This window comes from Anser cygnoides, chromosome 15 (assembly GCF_040182565.1).
Source record: "Anser cygnoides isolate HZ-2024a breed goose chromosome 15, Taihu_goose_T2T_genome, whole genome shotgun sequence".
Lineage (NCBI taxonomy): Eukaryota > Metazoa > Chordata > Aves > Anseriformes > Anatidae > Anser > Anser cygnoides.
The window spans coordinates 11,214,750-11,234,748 of NC_089887.1; the positions used below are offsets into that span (position 1 = coordinate 11,214,750).

General features: G+C 44.2%; 1 protein-coding gene across 11 annotated transcripts in view; it reads right to left on the reverse strand.

Moving 5' to 3' along the window:
• Positions 1-683: 683 nt before the first annotated feature.
• Positions 684-19,999, reverse strand: part of NPRL3 (NPR3 like, GATOR1 complex subunit) — a 49,619-nt gene continuing 30,303 nt past the window's right edge. For all 11 annotated transcript variants that reach the window (XM_048062162.2, XM_048062134.2, XM_048062138.2 and 8 more), the window contains 5 exons: positions 19,671-19,777; positions 18,247-18,376; positions 9,215-9,404; positions 7,892-8,084; positions 684-1,455 (listed from right to left, as the gene is read on the reverse strand). In XM_048062162.2, coding sequence (XP_047918119.1) covers positions 1,290-1,455; positions 7,892-8,084; positions 9,215-9,404; positions 18,247-18,376; positions 19,671-19,777 — 786 coding nt within the window. In that variant the 3' untranslated portion in view covers positions 684-1,289. The remainder of the gene's footprint in view (positions 1,456-7,891; positions 8,085-9,214; positions 9,405-18,246; positions 18,377-19,670; positions 19,778-19,999) is intronic.

Here is a 19,999-nt window from a genome sequence, read left to right on the forward strand (position 1 = left end):
TCGAGAGGAGCCTGATGGTCTTTACACACCACATGTCCCTGGAAGCCACCACCACGGAAGCAAAAGTTCCTCCTGCCCCCTTTCCTGGATGCACAGCACAGAGCTGTAGGGGTGCCTAGGATCTCAGCATCCCCTAGCCCGGGGCCCTGGGCCTTCTCTGCCCTCACCCATGCAGCAGCTGGAGCTCAGCGTTACTCTTAAGGGAAGAGGTAAAACAGGCACCGTACTGCAGCTGATGGCATAACGTCCCTGCCTTGCTGCCGCTTTGGACCCCGCCATGGTGAACAGCTGTGGGGAGCTGTTCAAGCATTGCTGAACTGGGTGAGGAAACAGAGCCACGTACATACCTGTGTGTCGTTTTTCATCTGGATGGCTTTAACCCAGGCCAGCTCCCTCGTCTGCTGCCCTGCAGCTGCAGCAGTGCTTGCAGGGAGGGAAACAGAGCCACAAAGTAGGCCCCAGAGGGGCAAGCAGCAGCCTGCAGCTTTGTGGAACTAATACATCCATGCACCTGCAGCATGGCCAGACAATTTCAGTCCTGCTCTGTGACCAAGCTCCTCCTGCCCCAGTCAAAAACAGACCTGCAAATCTGCAACCAGGCTGCCTTGTGACAACAGCGTCCCCACAGACACTTAGTAATAAGGATACTGGGGAGAGGAAACAGCAAGCCATAACAAAGGAAGTCATTTTCATTCATGAAACTGTTTACTTGTGACACTTTGCATTCTTAGTTATGTCCCCACTGCTGCCAGATAACGATGATCAAACAGAATTCCTCGGCACCCAGGGACATTTCCCTAAAAGCCATGCCAACTTTGCTCTGCCCTTGAGCAGAGGCCAAGCACGGTCTGCCGTGGGGAGAGGCTGCCCACAAACGGTGCCCACGGCTAAATGACCCAGCGGTCATGCTGCCGGAGAGCAGAAAAAGCATTTCTGCTGCAAAACGTCCGCCCAAATGTACTGTCAGCGACAATGCAGTTAAAAATCTTCTTGGACCACGCTTACAAGCCCTGGTAAAGGAGTAGGAAAGCAGTGAAACAGCAGCTCCCCTGCTGTGCACGTGGCACTGCAGGATCCCAAGCTGAGCAAGCACACGCTGTCCTGCAGCAGGCCCTAGAGCCCCTCACATAGACTGGCCTCAGCTGTAACCGCAGGATGAAGATGGGAAATGGAGGCACGGAGGGAGAGAACCTGCTCTGTGTCATGTGGCAAGAAGGAACTGAATTCATCTCTTATGTTTTAAGCATCTCCTAGAGTATCAAGCATGTGGCAGGTTTTTGCCTGTAGAGTCATTTTAAGAGGGACTGGAAAACTGAAATCACAGGGTCCTCATGGCTGGTCACTACCAGGACACTGCGGAATTTGTCAAACAGCATCAGCAGCTGGGAGCGACGCATGTTCTCGTTGTACATGATCTCCTCCAAATGGTGTCGTCCTCGGAAATAGTGCAGCAGCCTGCAGGGAAAGAGAACAAGGGAGGCATGTAGGCCAAAAGCAAGTGGATGCAGCAAGACTCGATACCAATACCGCCACCCTCAAGGTCTCCCCTCCCATGGGATGCAAATCAGAAGACGTTTGGGTTGTGTCCCTCATTTACACGAAAAGTGAATTGAGTGAAATCTGTTCCTATCTTAGGCATGCCTGGCACAGAAGTCCCCTGGAAAATCAGTACAGGGGACATCACCCACTAAATTCTCATTTACTTATGTGTGCAATTTCCATCACACTTACTTTGCTTCAGCGGTGCCCAGCTGTTCTAAGGGTGCCCTGCTCCCGTGCTGCCCCGATACCTACATCACATGGCAGCTAGTCTGTAATAAGGAAACACAGCCTTGGGGTTTTGCAAAGGCCCTCCTTGTATCAAAAGGGTTCCTAGCCTAGGGCATTTCCTGAGCCTGTCAGTAGTTTTAACTCCAGAAAGCACAGAACCACAAGTGCCAACAAGCCCTGAGAAAGCAAGAAGTGACTGATTTACTTCTGCAGTCTCTTAGCTGGATCTACAATGCGCTTGTCACAGCTCTGCAGCAGCAGTCTAGTCTTGCTTTTAGACTTAAGAGGCTATTTTCCCCCAGAGCAGTCCAAGTGGCTTGGTAACTACAGGTCATGCACTCTTGAGGTTTGGTTAGCTTGGGGTGGGTGGAGTGGTTGCAATAGGGAGATGGCAGTTTTGGCCAGGATCACCACAGAGAAGCTCTGGGAATTACGAAGTCCTGAAAGAGCCCCTAAACCCTGACTCTAAGCTAAAGCCACAGTGACTACTTACACGCCCAGTTCTCGTCAGTCAGTACAGATATCCCTTTGCTGGGCACCGACATGCTGCACAAACATCAGCTCACCTCGGCCCTGCGCAGTCAGTCACAGCAGGGTCAGACAAACTGCAGGCTCTTCACTGCAGCAAGTCCCTGATGGCGGAGGAGCTGCTGCTCCCCCGAGACCCGTCAGAGCAGAACCACCAAGCCAGCCCTTCAGATAAAGCTCAGGTTTGCTGCACAGCCTCTTAATTGCCTTAACAACCTCCCAAATGAAGGAACCATGCTGCACATCACTCAAACTACTCCCACTAGCCAAGGCCCAAACACGTACGCCAGAATCATTTCTCCAGTTAAACATAAAGATGTGCATCTCCATGTGTTATACATCACATGCTCTGCTCTGGAATTCATCAGCTTTTGCTCATGTTTCCATACCCATCTGCAGTTTAGGAATATACTGGCCGGCTGCTTTATGCCAACTGACAGTAAAAATGAGTGGAGATGACAAGATCTGTTTTCCAATTCGTTCATACAGTCCTCATGCAGGAACGGCCCCTGAAAGATGCCAAATATCCCTTAAAGCATTCCTGCCTATATTCAGGTGATGGTAGGACGGGGCCTCTCCTGCTTTCACTGAAGGACTGAAGCTTGCCTGGTTGTCTTCTGCTCTTCAGGCTGGGCACTCCTGTCACCCCACCACCCTTCACGGCCACCTGGAAAGGAGTCTGTATGCAACGAGTCTCCCTTCGTCACAGCCTCCCTGTATACCACACACACGTGGTTTTAAGTTATCGGTCACCTCCAGTCTCCTGTCATTTCTCTTTGCTCCCATCACCCTCCTCACACTCCCCGGCCATGGGTAAGCTCATTGCAGGGTACCTCAGCTGCCTCGTCCCTGCAGACAGCCTGGGGGTGTGCAGTTCCCCAGCAAAATGAGCATGCAGTGCAAGCACAACACGCTGCACACGCTCCCTTCTGCTTTGATGTACATCTGCCAGCTCTCAAGTTGGCACCGTTATGTAGAACATAATTGCTAAGTCTGCAGTGCAAACAAACAACGGGCTCCAGTCATATTTACATTTCCCCTATCTGTGGAGTGCATTGGCCTCCTGCAGTATCTCCCACGGGGCATTTAAATTAGGCTAATCAGCTTCCTTCCCCCAGTCGATGGTAACCAGCACACTGAAAAGTGGCCATTAGCAGGCAAAGCGGGGGTTGTGTGCGTCAAAAACGCACCATTGCCTGAAGTATTAATGGTGATTTTTGAAAACACTTACTGATCTTGGATTTTTTTCTTTTCATGCTCACATTTTAGCTAGCTAGGGGGTTAACATCCTTTTCTTTCTAAAAATGACTACCTATCTCTTCTACCAGATTCTTCCCCCAGAAGGACTGCTTTCTAGAATTCTCCATTTCATTTTGGCCCAGATTTATTTGCTGTGATTTTCCAAGACGAATCAAATGCTGTCTAGCCTTGTCTGGGCACTATGTTGCTATCTGTCCCTGGCCAAAGCTCCTCCTCCCCTAACTTGTGTCACTATTCAGAAAGTCACTTTAAAGATTTTAAAAGCTCCGTATTCTCTCCCTCCTACAAAGCTGCTCACAGTGACTGTCCAAACTCTCATCCCCTGGCACAACTGACTTATGTGTGAATGATTGCGACCTGGCTTTCAACAGCAACGCAAACTAAGTAGGAGTTTTCCAATAAATACATCCATCCTATATTCAAAAAGAGTCTGGATTTGTAACTGGTCAAGATGAAATAGTTTCCATTCCAATAAAAGCTAGAGAGGATATTAAAGAATATCACAAAAACGCTGGCTGGAAGTCACCTCCAAGGCCTAGTCCAGCCTCCTGTCCCAGCTGGAGAATTGCCAACACTGTAGATTTTTCTGCCCAAGCTCTGTAACTCTCCAAGGGTAGTGATCCTCCCTCATACCTGGGTAATCTGTCCTGGGCAGCATCGCCCTCCTGGAGAAGTTTTCCCTAACGTCGAAGTAGAATCTACCAAGCTGCAACTTGATGCTGCTGCCCCTCGTTTAACCGTCTGCCAGTAATGAGAAGAGTTTGGCTCCATCATCTGCTGTAAGTGCCCTCCAAAGTGCTGCAGGCAGGCGTTGGATCCCCCTCAGCCTCCGCTCTGCTGGCCTGAATAAGCCCCATCTGAATGAGCCTCCCCGCCTGTCCCATGCCCCAGACCCCAACCCAGCAGCCAGCACGGGCCCATCTCCACCTTCACCATGCTCTTCATGACCTGGGGGGAGGAGAGAGAGGGGAACGAGAGAGTTTTCCAGGTGCAGCACCAGGTAGAAGGGAATAATTTCTTTCAGTCTGATGGCCGCTCTCCCTCACTAATGTATCATTTGCCTCTAACATGACATATACATGGACAACATGCTCAGGCGTGTGCACCACAGAAGTCAGTGGTCAGGCTTGATGAGCCCCACGCTTTGCTCCTGGTTCCCATCTGTCCTGACTGACCCGAGCCAAGTAACTCTGTGTTGGGCTCCTTCACGCATGCATGCGCCTGTGTCCGTGTGCATGCCTGCAAGCCAGAGCTCTGGGAAATGCCTCACTTCATCTGTCCCAGGCAACTCCTACCTGGAAAATACAGCAATTAAGAAAGGAGGAGTGAACTGAAAGCTCATTTTGGTGTTACACAGGAATAAACCACTAGCATAGGCAGGGCAGAGGGAAGTGCCCAGTACAATGACATAAGACAGTGAACACTGCCCCACAGAAGGGTTACACCAAGCACCCGCATTTACAGCTCCAGTGAAGACAGGCACTATCTTCACGTTGTCAGGCAGTAAGCATCTATGGGACCCAAACAGGACATAAGATGGCAGTTCTCAGGGCAACACTGCATTTGGGTCACCCCGAAGCTGCACAAATCCGTCTGTTGACAGATGTGTGCTTCCAGGTCCAGATGCAGTGATGGAAGATTCTTTCTTTCCATTGCTCATCACCATCCTCCCCATTCAAGTTACAGGAGCTGCCCTGCTATCAGCACTGTGGTGGTAGAGCAGTTCTCTAAACTGCTTCAGACAAAAGAAAAAAAAAAAAAAGATATCTCAGGTTAGTCATTCAAGTAAAATTAGCTTAAATCTGGCCAAGGAGACACCCTTTCCAACACTGCTTGAAGATGGGGCAGAACTGTCCACAGCTTAACAACACCTACGAATATTCCTCTATGGAGTAAAGGACCTCTATTTCTCAATCTAAGAGTAAGAAAATTCCCAAAAGTGACTCTACACCTGTTGCTTGGGAGAGAAGCAACGAGTGAAGCCTCAAACTGTCTTTAAAAGCACTGCTGGATGTGCATTGAGGAATACTTTATGTACCTTACTGAAGATCTAGCACAAAAAGAGCTTTTTTCCTTCTCAAGTTTAGTTCTGGAAGGACAATGCCATCCCTCCTCTCCAGCAGCACCTATGGAAACAACTTGGATTTGAATTCCGATTCAATGCTATGAGGATTACTGCAGCCAATGCTGAAGCCAAGCTCCCATATCCCTTATTTCCCCCTTAAGGTTTCTGCCTTGCAAATACTGGCTTTGCATCATAATGGACAGGCACAAGTTCTTTCTGGTATCTGTTTAATGAATAACAGGAGTTCAGAGGCATAGACACATGAAAATATATCAGGCTGAACTTTACTGCTATACTGAAAATAGACCATCCCTTCGTGCACACACAAAACTATACTTAGAAGGTCAGTTACAGTATATTTAGTGCACTAACTACGCATTTATAGTAGGAATTTGTTCTGGTAGGCAGCTGATACAGCACAGCTATTTGCTGTAGCACAGCCCTCATTAGGCTGTTATTCTTCAAGATGAAGCAAAAAGTAGACCTGACACAGTAACCTCTGCTGGGGTAATGAGGATGATCAGCTCATTCACTGCAGTGGCTTCTCCACAATTATTTATACTTTCACTAAGAGCCACAGGCTCACCCAGGCACTCATCTCTAATGGTTTACAGGACAAAATGAGAGAAAATACATGCACGACCTCCCAGTTGCGGTGTCTCATAAAGTCACAAGTAACCAAGAGTATCTTGTATAAACATTTCTATTTTTACACTCTAGCATCCTACCCAGAGAACCAATCTGTTTACTCTACCTTCTCTCTTTCTCACTGCTGACTTAAGAGTGAGTTATGGTTGTCAATTCAATCTACAGTGGAATGGAAATTAACATTTTGCAGATGCTCAGGATGGCTTTGCTAAAGAACCTAGTGCATGGGCAAACTGCAAAATACACATCATTAAGACAGCTGCCTGATTACGGCAGCTGATTTTCTGAAGAAACTGAAGTCATTTTTGGCATCTGCAATTCAAAAGCTTTCAAATTGTTGCTTTATCCAGATGAAAGAGGTGACAGGGAAGCAATAATGAGATCCTTTCCTCTCTCCAGGATAATTATGAATCTGCATTGCCACTAAACTCATCCAAAGCGTCCCCCACAAATTCTGTCTTAAGATACCACCAATTATGATTTTTACTTTTCTTTCTCACAGGTTTTGTAACCACTTATCTGGTAATGAAGAGCAAACATTTCAAAAATCTCAAATGTTTGAAGTGTTGCCTCTCAGAGAATGTCCTCTGAACAGTTAAGAAAGTGGAGAAGGAGTTGAATACTTCAGGAAAGAACAGCAACTACCCACAAGCATGGGAGAACTCTGTAAAAATGCCTGAGCACAACATAGCTGCAAGCTTCATCAAAGATAAGAAAAGTAACTTCTTGCCAATACAGTTTCTGTAGGCTACTTGACTATATCCATCCTAGGGTGAAAACCAGGTTTTCAGGGATGACCACCTGAATTTGTAAAGTACGGGAAAAGTTACAGAACTTGCCCCAGGAGGTTTTCTGCTCTACAAGTATGAAAAACAGTGAAAGTTGCATTCCAGTGTTTTGAAATGCTCAGGAAAGAAAAAATTTCCCCCTTACCATTTTCACAGATAGCTGGTTAGGAAGTCATTCTGCTTTTGACCATATGCAGAACCACACCTTGCCTATTTTTGTTGTGTTGAAATTTGTAACAACAAAACTGGGTGCTACTAATCACATAACATAATGACTTTAACTTGTAGAGCTAACTAACCTACTCAAATAAGCAGCTTATCTCAGCAAAACGGGCCTTGAAACCTTTGTAAGCTGTGCTGTAGAAGTATTCAGGCTGACTTTGTCTCTGATGCTTTTTTCTTTGTCTCATATTTACACATAGTTTAAAAACCTTAAAATAAAGACTAGCTGGCTTGAAAATACCAACACAAAACGACAGCATCAGTATGAATGAGTCTTTCCTTTGCATACTCAGATTTTTTTTCAGGCTATGCTATTATATCTACCATGTGTGGACACAGCAAAACTGGTAGGTAAACAGTGATGGTTGGACAACAGGCTATTATGTCCTGATGCTCCTTCACACATCGAGAATTTTGTTAACAGGTGTTCTTGTGACATATATATTAGTTTTTGTCAAAAAATGTATGAAATAGTTATAAGGAAAACAAAACCAAAATAGTTTATCTTCCAAAATGCCAAGCTAATGGTATTTGCTTCGAGTCCATGCCTACCCTTCAATAAAACAACAAGGATAAGAAAAAAAAATTATACTCTGCACTCATTACCTACCTTGCAAACATGCGAAGATCTTCTGGATTTTGGGCAGCAGGGACATTGAGGATAGCTTCCCGCTCGTGTTCCAACAAGCTTGCTAGGAGATTCTCTGTCATCCTTTTATTTAGGGGTGAGTCCCCACCAGGTATCAACTCAGCACTGGAATTGTCCATGCTAGGACTTGTCAGAGTCATGTCATCACTACTAGCTATCAGGGAATGAGAGAAAAGAGACAGAACATTTACATTCCTCAGCATAACAATATAAAGATTATCAATTCAGGTCATTTCTATGCAGTCTTTCCAAACAATCCCCTCAGATCTGTAGAAAGTGGCTCTGGAAATGCTATGTGTATCTGCAACTAGTGATATGACAGCGCAGGAATTTTCTCAGTTGGAAAGTCAAATATTTCAACAGCGTCATCAATTTACGTGGGAAACTACTTCTGGAGACCATAAACAGTCCATAAAAACATTTGAAAAGAAAATTCCCAGCCAGCTCTGCTGGAATACCATGAAGTGGTAACATGAAAAGCCTAACAACACAGAAGGTGCGAGCAAGCAGAAAGGCCAAGAAGCAATATCCTCTTGTGAGTGAGACAAAATAAGCAGAGCGCAAACTTATCAAACTCACGTTCCAAGATTTCTGCATTAATTCATGAGTTCTGTAAAGCTGAAGGTTGCACAGAGTATCAATCCTGATTTCCAGCCGCAGTGCTGTTCAGCGTTCTGAGAATGCTGCTCATGACAGCACAGGCAGGCACATTTAGGGATTACTGCATTGTATCTGATTACCCTTTGAAAAAATGCTTTCCTAGAATCACCCTGAAGAATGGCACTGAGGAAATTAAATATGCCAGGAAAGAGAAATCAACCATTTGTGAGACTGACAGCCATCTCTGTATTTTCTGCATGCAGCTCTACAGCCCACAGAAATCAGTGCTGTTTAAAACAAATTTTCACAATTTTCTTCCTCTCCTGATAACCAGAGCTCATGCAATAACAGCAGTGCAACCAAAGGTCCTTCATGGTTGCTCTTTAGCACAGCAAGGAAGCAGAAATTTACTTGGGAAAAATGCATTGAAGTACCTCTGATAAATATTAAAATATTTGACATAACCAAATGAGAACTTGGCAAATTACAAAGAACTACTTGTTTATAAAAACAAGGATTTAAGCCCTTAAGACTTTCACTAATGCCCAGCTCTAAATTTAAGAAGGGCTAGTCATAATTTGCAAGCACTCCAGCAAAGACAAGTTATCTTCATACTAAGGCATCACTAACAGAATGTCTAGAAGTTGGCTGTGATCTGAACAACAGAGAAAAGTTTGCGCGTACTTGGAGAACCAAAGCTGAGAGCATTGGGGGTGCTTAAACTTCGGCCTCCAACTCTGGCAGTAAAGGGCATGTCTTCATCCTGGGCCCGGAAATCCTCCTCATTTGGTGGCACCATCAGACAGACGTAAGTGTGAAGCTGAATAAGAAGCCGGTGTTGGAGCATCCATATCACCATTTGAATGAGCTGAGTCTGCAAAGTGAGAAATGAGACATTATACACCTGTGAAGAGTGAAAAAACAATGCACAAAGCCTAGGAAATCACAGCCAGAAATGCTTTCCATGCCAGAGAACAGTTTTATATTTTCTCTGAAACATCAGCCTACACTTCCCATCACAAAAAGATGACCAGGCACGCACGCGCTCATTACACCCAAAGCATTTGTGTATGGCTTAGGCTGATATCAAACTGTTAATGACCAACACGTCTTTATGCAACACTGGCCAGCACAGCCAGTGTACTCAAACAAACCAACCTTGCCCCCCTGCCAGATTGACTTTCAGCAGCTGCTGTGTTCTAGCAGAGCAGCTGAATGCCCTCACCACACAAAGATTTAGCCATACAAATATAGCCATACCTAATACTTTAGCCACACAACCCCACATAGAGCTGTTCAGTCCTCTTTTAACAAAAAGGAATGATCATCCTTCTGAGACACAGGGCATGGGAAACAAATGAGGCAGATGCAGGCCCTGATGGCCTAGGCCCAGCAGTGTGAGCCCCGAGATCAGCATGCTGGTTTCTACACAACACCCACTAAAACCAGTAATCACCAAAGGGCTAATCCAAGAATGCTCAGATGAAAGTTCATCTTCTCCTGGAAAGCCAGGGAGAGGGCAGGGTGACAGGACACAGCTGAAGCAACCAAGAGAGGCGCCCACAGGTAGGAGACTTTTGTCGTCAGATGAGAAATTGTTGCAAAACCATGAGAGAGACTCCGGATATCAGAGCCATGCCAGGACTCGCTGCTGCAGAAGTAATGCTAACGGCAGCAGAAAACTGGACAAGCAACAGCAGCCTACTGCTGCCAGGGAGTCCCCTCTCAATACACAGGGTTAATATCGCCCATTTACTCACCATCTCTCCACAATATGAGGACAGGCCACGCTTGTAAAGGCACCTAGCTTTCCATAGTACAGACAGGCAAGAGTTTAAAAACCACCAAGAGATGACGCTCAACTTAAACAAACAAGCAAAACACCTTTGTGTTGCAGCAGCTGAAGCAGCACAATGTCCCAGAAGCGATGCTGAGAGCAGCAGGCAGAATGAGGGAGGAACATTGGTAGGTTTCTGGCATGGCCTACTTTCAGGAGTTTTAGAGGAGCATTCAAAACCCATCATCGTGTCTGAATTTCTACACAAAAAGCCTTTTCATTTCACTATAGACAACCCTTCCCATAGCTAACAGCTCTGAAAACACTGATTCACTGACAAAAGCTGTTTGGGGATTTCATAGCAACCAACATTGTTTTGGTGAGAGAAACACATACAGAATGAGCTCAGACTCTAAGAAGGAAGCTAGCTCTGCTGTATTAATCATCAGGATAACAGGCCAAATCTCAAATACAAGCCCCCAGAATGAAGTTCATCAGCCTCCATAATCATCCTTTTTCCATAATTCATTTAATTTTCAGTTCCTTCTCTGCTATCAAATCACAAAAGAAACATCTTCTGCTTGCAGATAAACCCACACCCTGTCTTTTCAGGGATTACCACTTTTTGAGGCTGAATGGATTTTAACCTTAAAACATCTTATCTGGGATTGCCTTCCACACATCTTTTCCATAAAAGGTGTAATTAATTTTATATGTTTAAAAGAAAATCTAGAGAAGGGAAAATTAGCAGAAGATAGCAAGTACATTTGCATATTATTTTGCTAACACCTGAGATCAGCCTGTAAAAAGAAGAGGCTTACTCCAGTGATTACGTTGCTAAAAACCTTCCTTCCAGATGCAGGCCTGGATGTAAAGATCTCTCTTATGTTTTACTTAAATTTCCTACCTGCTGGCATGAAGTGGCATCTGATTACCTAGTTTCATGTGAAATTAAAGAGGTCTGCAGATTTCATAGACCAAAATAACCTCAGAAAAATCCAAAGAAATTCAAGAAGACACCAAGACAGGCTCTGCCAGACCTGCAGAATCTGCTGTGTAGGGCCTGACCTAGACCAACCTCCACAGGCCACTTTGGTGATTTTGTAAATTACAAAAATAGTCAGTTGTTTTTGCTGCAGCCCTGTATGCTTGGGAACTCTCCCATTCTGCATACACACCTTCGCTCCAATCCTCTCATGCAAATATCTAGAGAAAGCCACCCCTGAGACAGCAGCCATGGCTCAGTGGAACAAGAAGCCAGGCAAAAGTGGTGGTAAAGATTTACAACTATAATGCACTTTCCTGAAACGATGACTGCCTAATGTCTTTGTGCCGTGAGTGGGAGACTTGGAGATAGCGAGTAACTCTACAACTAGAGGAAACTGTTATTCTGTATTGAAGTGAGCCTGAACAACCACCTCTAGGTAAAAGAAAATGATCATTGAAAGTTATCTCTAATAAGCTTGACTTCAGTGGGAATTTGGTGTCTCTTAAAATCCAGTCCTAGAAAAAAGACCAGGCAGTGAAGCACCTACAGCAGGCACCATGCCCTAAGTTGTGTGTATTGTGCCATCACTGCTAATACACCCCCAACACCTTTTCCACTTTGTCTTATGTACATAAAAATACTTCTTCCAGGTTTAAACTTATTTCTTACCAAAAGCTGCAAGTATTTTCACAGATAAGATAAGGCAGAGGCTTTGCTAATACTCTGCTGCCTGCTCTTCTAGACGTGAACACAAAATTTATATCCATTCTCCATCTGTTCCTCCTGAGCTATGATGGAGTTTACAGACAGGTCTGCAGGAGAGAGGGCTTCCCCACACCATCTGCGCTGCTCTGTCTGTTGGAAATGCTCTTCATCCCTCAGGGACACAGGCTTATCTCCATGCTTGGTCTCAGTCTGCTGGATTAGCTGGGTTCTTCCTGAAGCCAAAAAGGCTGAGAGAAACTTCCCAGGAAAGGGTATGCTTCAGTCCCAGGACCGACTCCACTTAGTCATTGAATGACTGTAGGAAGCCATAGCCAGCCTTTTTTTCGCTGAAACACCAGTACCATGACAGAAATATAAAAGGCAATATTCTTCATTGTTTAATTTAACAATCAACTCTAAATTTCATCTTATATTTCTTTCATACTTCCCCTCTCCCCAGTCTGAGGGGTTCTGTCAGCTGCAGCATCTGCATCGTTCCCACTGGCACAGATCAGCCCGTGGCCATCCCCTTCCTCGCCCCCGTCATGGCACAGCAGACCTGGGCAAATTAGAGTATGCACCACAGCATGGAAGGCATTGGTAACAATACATTGCTTTGTGTTTACTGATAAAATCAGAGAAGATGGGCACTGTATGGCAGCCCATCTGGGCAGTTTGAGACACTCAGGAAAGCTCAGACCCAGGTCCTGGAGGAACAGGATTTAGCATTCATTATTCTCTTCCCTCTGTGAATCAAAGGGAGCATTTGTAAAACTGTTCAGTAATATGTTAAATAAAATGCATTTCCTGCACAGATTCTTTAAGGTTGTTTCTTTCCCAGGCCTAAAAAGCTAAAGAAAACAGGGATTAGCAACATGTTCAGGAAAGGGAAAAGAAAACAGCACCACAGAAGCACCCAAATCCTAGCTCAGTGTTTCTCACTACCCACGGATATCCTCTTAGTTAAGAACCAGCACATTTTGCCTGCTGAAATGTGTAAGCCCCCTTTTTCCAGTCTGGATTATCTAGTTAATTTGACACACGCTCTTCATGGTCTGACTGGAGAACTAAGCGTCACTCTGTGTCGGTAAGGTAGCACCTGCATGGTCACTGCGCTAAACGGACGTTTGCTGAAATGCATTAAGCTCTTTTATCATTCAAACCATCCTGCTTTACAAATAACAAATCTATTACATTTTTTCCTGTTTGGCATTAAAAAAAACTCAGAAGACCCCTATTAATGAAGGATAAAACATGATTGTCTAATATTGCCATTTTGATCATTATGTGACAGCTCTGAATTCTCACTTTACCAAGAGAGCTTAACCATTCCCTCCCTTTAGGCCTAGAAAGCCATATTTTTTAACCTGCTACACTGAAAAACCGTACTGTCTCCATACCTCTGCCAACAAAAGCTCTTGTGGCTCTTAATGCCTTCCAGATGCCCAGCAGAACAGTGCCATTTGCAGTCCATTTCTCAGAAGACAACTGCCTTTTCAGCATGCAGTTCTCCTCCCACTCCCATCCTCTGACACACACGCTCATTTTCCACTGTGCCATTACACAAAGCATGGCACGTTTTCCGGATGTGTAAGGCAGAGGCCTCATCTGCTGGTGCCTTTGTCCCAACAGTATGGATTGACTTTATTCAAATAAAGTTGAAAAACTAATCATGCATGTTCTGTTCACTGGCAGCTGTCATACTTCCATATCTGTTTTTTTCCACAGTTATCCTAGCCCCATCAAGGATAAAGTAGTTAACTACGATAATAACTGTGTATCATAATAAGGAACTATTGTAGTGAAGGGGATGCAGGGACAAAATGGGATGTCTAATTCACATAGGTGCATCCCTTCTACCTCATGGGTGGAAAGATCCCCTCTGCTAGTCCATCTTCGTTCCTCAGGGCAGCGCAGAGATATGTAAAACCTTCGTCTCAAACAGCTGAACTAGCTGAGGCTACAAGGCATGGAGGAATGAAGCCACAAGCATTATGATTTTTCCTTGGTTTGCCAAGAAACCTAGCACAGAGTATCTGGGTGAAGAAACTTCGATATTGTAAAAGAAAACCTTACACTGAGAAGCAGAATTAAAACATTCCTATGCAGCAATTGCAGTTGTCTGGCACATGCCTGGTATACTCACAGAAGTTTTAATCTGCTCCTGATACTCCTGCACCAGCATAGAGGGACACGACCAGAGGACTGGCGTTGCTGCTCTGCAACATTCTACAAGAATATTCTTCCAAAAGGCCATGAGGCCACCCTAGAGCCAGGCTGCCATAAGTGGGTGTTCTCTGCACACAGACACTTGTATTCTTTGTCAAAACTGAACCAGTTGCTTTGTATGCAATGAATCTAGGCTGTGTCTCCTTATCTCCTACAACTTTTGAGAAAGAGCATCTATCTACAAATGTACAACCTGATTTAGATTATATTCAGATCCTTTTTTAAAAAAAGGAATTTGAATTACACCTTAAGACTGTAATCTTAGATAAACTGAACATGGACCTAGACTCAAAGCTTACAGCTCTTCACTTCGTTTAGCTAATGCCACCACAATGATAAAAGGCATCTTAGCTTATCAACAAGAATGGGAGCAAAAAGCTGGTAATTCTACAAACAATCCTGTGCAAATCAGAGGGGCAGATTCTCTTATCAGCAGAAAAGCTTGCTATATTCTTTAGAAATCACATTGTTCTAAGGCAAGAGAAAACAGAACGACACTAAACAGGAAGGTGAGCGTCAGAAGTGGCTTTGAGATTAAATTTTAATCTGCTTACTGAGACCCTTAGCTTCTGTATGTAACCTCAAACCTTCTTGATCAAGATAGATAGTTGCAGGTCCAAGCAGCTAACATTGCCCACAAACTACATACACATGCGGCTAAGTTCTTCCCAGTAACAAGAACATGCGATATCAATGCTGTTCTAGCTACAAGCACAAAGCACAGCACTGTGTGGACTGCTGTGGGGAAGGCTAACTCCATCCCAGCCAGTATACCGTTCCAGCAAAACACCAGATTAATTTTCAACCACAGTGCTCCATTCTGGTCTACCACCGCGCAGTCACACCAGTGCCGTGCCACACAAGCAAGAGGAGAGCACTGGGACAAGAGCCCAGAGTCACTGGAAGCAAAAAGAAGAATAGCTTTCTTGGGGTTGGGGTTGGGGTGGGGGAGATGCAAACTGCTTCTCTTCCAGTAAAAATGCTAAAAAGTAATATGAGTTACGCTACCACATCAACTCACAGGATCTCCTCAACCCATGGCTACACCCTGGTGGGATCCAGTACCAGCAGCGTGAGTTAAACTGGCTGCTGCCTGGGTCACAATCCCAGGTTGGAGTGGACTGCTGGAAGTCACTACACAGCACAGTGTTGCTAACAGACAGACCACCACTGTGAAAAAAGGGAAGTTGCTTCTGTTTTCCTCACTCACATCCCCTGCTGCAAAAGTGCCTTCCTTGCTCCGTGCCAGTCCTGGATCTTGCCGATCCCCTGAGCAAATTCCACCTGCTAACCTGGCAGAAAACCAGCGTGGCTGAAACAAGTTAAGTGAATAGAGTCAAGCTGGACAGGAGCCAGAGCACCAGCACAAAGGAAAGGGGGAAAGGAGGAAGGCATGTGTGCACACACTTGAGAGTAGAAAGGAAAACCGGGGCCACCTCTCCTCTTGGCAGCACAGAGATATCATTATATCAGCTGAGCTGTAGGCATAGGCTCATCCTCATGCTACTGCAACACTGCTATCCAAGCAAGGCAGATTAATCAGACAAAAAGGGAAGCTAGCAGAGAGATCCCTACCCAAAGACCAACAGCTCAGCAAATATAAGCACAAGACCACTGACAGAGGACAGATATTAAACTGCTGAAGAGTTCAACTGCAACGTACTGCCCAAGTACTGTGTTCAGCTTTGGGCCCCTCACTACAAGAAGGACATCGAGGCCCTGGAGTGTGTCCAGAGCAGGGCTACGAAGCTGGTGAAGGGCCTGGAACACAAGGCCTGTGAGGAGCGGCTGAGGGAGTTGGGGTTGTTTAGTCTGGAGAAGAGGAGGCTCAGGGGAGACCTCATTGCTCTCTACAACTGCCTGAAAGGAAGGTGTGGGGAGCTGGGGGTCGGCCTCTTCTCACAGGTAACCAGTAATTAGACTTCCCACAGTACTGACCTTTCAGTACAGACTACCTTCAAAAATACAGAGACAGTACAGTCAGCATGATGAAAAGCACAAGATATGACCATGAGTGAATTTCTTCAAAGTTTAAAAAAAAAACTACACTACAAATTAAAAAACATCGACTCCAATGTACAAAAAGGACAAAATTACAGTGAAAAGTCCAAACTTTGTTAATTTTTTTTCAACGGCAAAGAAAACACAATTAGACAATATTTACAGTTCAGAGTGCAGCACCCTTTACTGCTGCACAGCAGAAAAAAAGAACACCCACGTTTCATCAGATTACTTGCTCTATCGACTAGATCTCTGTTAATTACAATTGGAGCCTGGCCACCCCAGGATAGGGATGGGATTCATCTCTCTTAAAAGGCTAGTTCCTAACAAAATACTACCAGGAATTCTATAAAGGTACATTAAAGCAGAAGAATGTACCTTTTCTACAGGAACATAATTATACAAAAACATCTCTCCATTTCAAACTTCTCCAAGAACTGGCATGCTTAACTTTATGCAAAAAAAAGCTAGCCATCTCTCACAGCAGCCCACTGGTTTATGGTTTGTCTTGCTCATCCTCATGCACGTCTTGCCAAAGCAGTCCCAAGTCTTCCACAACCACAGAAGCTCACCTCCCCTTTTCAGACTGCAGGAGGCACTTCCATAGCTTTTCACAGCATCGTCCTCATCCTCAGTGCATGAACACATGCCAAAAGGATGAGGAAAACCACCCATGCTGTTGACCTTCAGAGCCCCATCACGGAGAGGTGAGCATCAGAGCAAAGATGCACAACCTAAAAGAGCCCTTTTAGCATTCCAACAGCTCTGGCAAACATTGACATGCACTGTTGTTTCAAGGCTTTCCTCATAACTATAGTAGTGAGTGGCAGATTTTACTTATGTATTTTAAACAAAAGTAAGATGCCTGAGAACAACCAGAAGTATTGAAGGAAAAGTCTTAAAGCAGGTAATTAATTTTAAAAGGAGTACTGAGAGTAAAAATGCCTCCTAAAGCTACTGCAGCTAAAATAAAATTAACTCTATTGATTCAGCTTCAATTTTCAGGACAGAGATTTGTCTGCAGCTACAGCAAAGTACTGCCAAAACAGTAGTCACTGCTCTTCCCCTGCCTCTAAAGATGGCAGCTGACCAGTATATACTATGGGGATTAGAAGCTACATAAGTAGTTACCTTTATCTCTGACCATTATCTCTGCCAACCTGTAATTACGCCAAATTCTTCTCTCGCAATTGTGTCTGTGTGCTCAGTTGATGTTAATCTTCTAGGTATTTGAACAGTGACTAATTTCATATAAACAGAAAGTCATCAAAGTACAAAGGCTAGCAAACAGCACTACAAGATACCAGTTAAAAAATTTGCCTGTGCTCACTTTGCCACAATGATTGTTCAGAGGTTTTTTCATTTGGGAATGTAACAGTGTCAGCCTGGAGGTCTTACATTATTGAGATCTTTCTTGCATTTCACCAGTTCCCAGAAATGCTGCAAACCATGATCAAGCAAAATAACAGCACACAAATCGAAAATCAATATGCTATTATTCCAAATCTGAACATCAAAATGCTGATGTTGTAACACATGGGCTTCTGTTGACTACCTGCTGAATCTACTTCCTGCAATAGCCTTTAAACAATTCCAGTTTTGTACCAAAAGGCAAGTGAATAGACAATTTGCTTTTAAAACCAGATGGGATATAATAAAAGTAAATGTGATTGTGCGGAATCCACAAACTTGCATTAAGCCCTACAGTTTATGACAGGCCTTCACGCTTCTTCCATACTACATCACTCAAGGAAAAGAAGCATTCTGATTTTTCTTTTAGGAATGTGCTTTGCTACCACAGAGCACCCACACAGCTCCATCTTCAAAATCCCCTCAGCTTTTTGGCACATGGATATGAAACAACAAATCACATTTGGAAATGTAGTAAGTGGCAACTTCTAAGCCTACAGTAGCAAGTTCCTAACCAGGTACTCCAGAAGCATCACCAGTCCTTTTTCTCCTTAGCAGGGCAACCATACACTGTCCAAACAGCTCTTGCATGCTCCCCCATCTCACCTCCTGAACAGGCGGTGCAAGTGGATTCTTGAACTCTGAGAGTGACACTGGGAGGGAGAACTTGGAAAGCATCGATGGCAGATTGTGGCCCCGGAACTGACAAGAAAACGCATCTGCTAATGGAGAGTAACTACAGAAAGAGGTAAAGGCAGAAATCAGTTTTATATTGCCGGTCAGTGTAATATTTATCCACTTAAGCATTACATTAAGTGTCAATTCCAAACGAAATATTCTCTATCATCTAGAAACACAGTAAGGGTACTTAACGGCATGTTGCATCTTGCTTTAAGTAACCAAGTAGAATATGTATTTTCATCTTGGCATTACATTCAGCTTCACTGTATTACTCAGGGTGTGCAGGGAATCCAGAGAAGAAAAATAAAAATGATAAAAAGCCTAGACCTGTGCAGTCTCTGATCAAAGGAACAGGGATTGGGCAGTCACGAGAAGACAAGACTGGGGATGGGCAGTATATAAGCACAATCTTCAAACAAGCTAAATGCAGCTGCAGATGTGACTGCTCTCCCTGCCTGTGCTGAACAAGGAAAGCAATATGACTGATTAGAAGTACGGGAGAGTCAAGTTAAATATTAAGAAAACTGTTTGTCTTCAAGAACAGCACTGCCATATATGACACAGGCACAGCTGTTCGTGCATGACCTCAAGGTCCCTTTCAGGACTATTTTTATACTTCCATCCCATTAGCTTTGACCTAAAAGTATTTTCCTATAACTGAGTTCCAACACGGATTCTAAAAACATCTCAAAATCTAGCCCAGAAAAAGTTGCCAATCTTCAGCAGAGCAAAAATATCCACTGCTGCCTCCATATCTTCCTTGATTGCCACTACCTTCCCTCAGACTATCTGCATTACCTTCAGTCTACTGAAAGGCATGTAAGTGGAAATGCCATCATATGAAACAATACAATATTGACGGCAACACTACCCTGACTTGCTAATTTGATTCTCTTCAGGTGATGCTGTGTGCCAGATACCCAGACGGTCCCGTGAAATATTCATCGATTTAACTTAATCAAGCTTTCTAAGTCTTTCCACATTGCTTCAGAATCATACAACCTTTTCTGATATGGACACAGTGATGTACTAAAGTATGGGACACACTAAGAGTAGCATCACAATGTAAATACTGTTTCCAAGTCCCACATCACTGCAGAAGCATATTGAACTGCTTTGATACCGCTCCCTACCCCAGACAAACTCATATGTGGCTTTGCAATTTCCAGCACACGTAATGTATGTGGCTTCGCAATTTCCAGCACACGTAATGATTAGTGTTCTGCACAATTGCAACAAATTCATACACAAAGAAAGATCCACCCTCTACCTAGTCAGACACGGAAAGAAAGAATATCTGCACTTCTCACCAATTTCTTAATACAATCATTGATCTTCCTTCTACTTACAGACAGACACTGGCATTTGGAGAAAGCATGTAGACATTGTTTTCACACAGCGGATAAATAATAATTGCTTTTCCCCAGTAAACAAGATGTGCAGCAAGCTGAAAAACCTGCATTAAGGAAACAGGGAAAAGTTAGGACAGCAAAAAAGCAAAATTCAAAATCTCAGCAGTACTTCCATACAATGACAGAAAAGTCATGTCAGATGACCAAAAAGTCTTGTTTGAGCTGAAATGAAAGAAAAATATTCCATCTTTTAACTCTGCCTTCAGAATAAGTTCAGGGTTTAAATAACATGTGACACATCAAAAAGCATTTGACAAGGTTAAGAA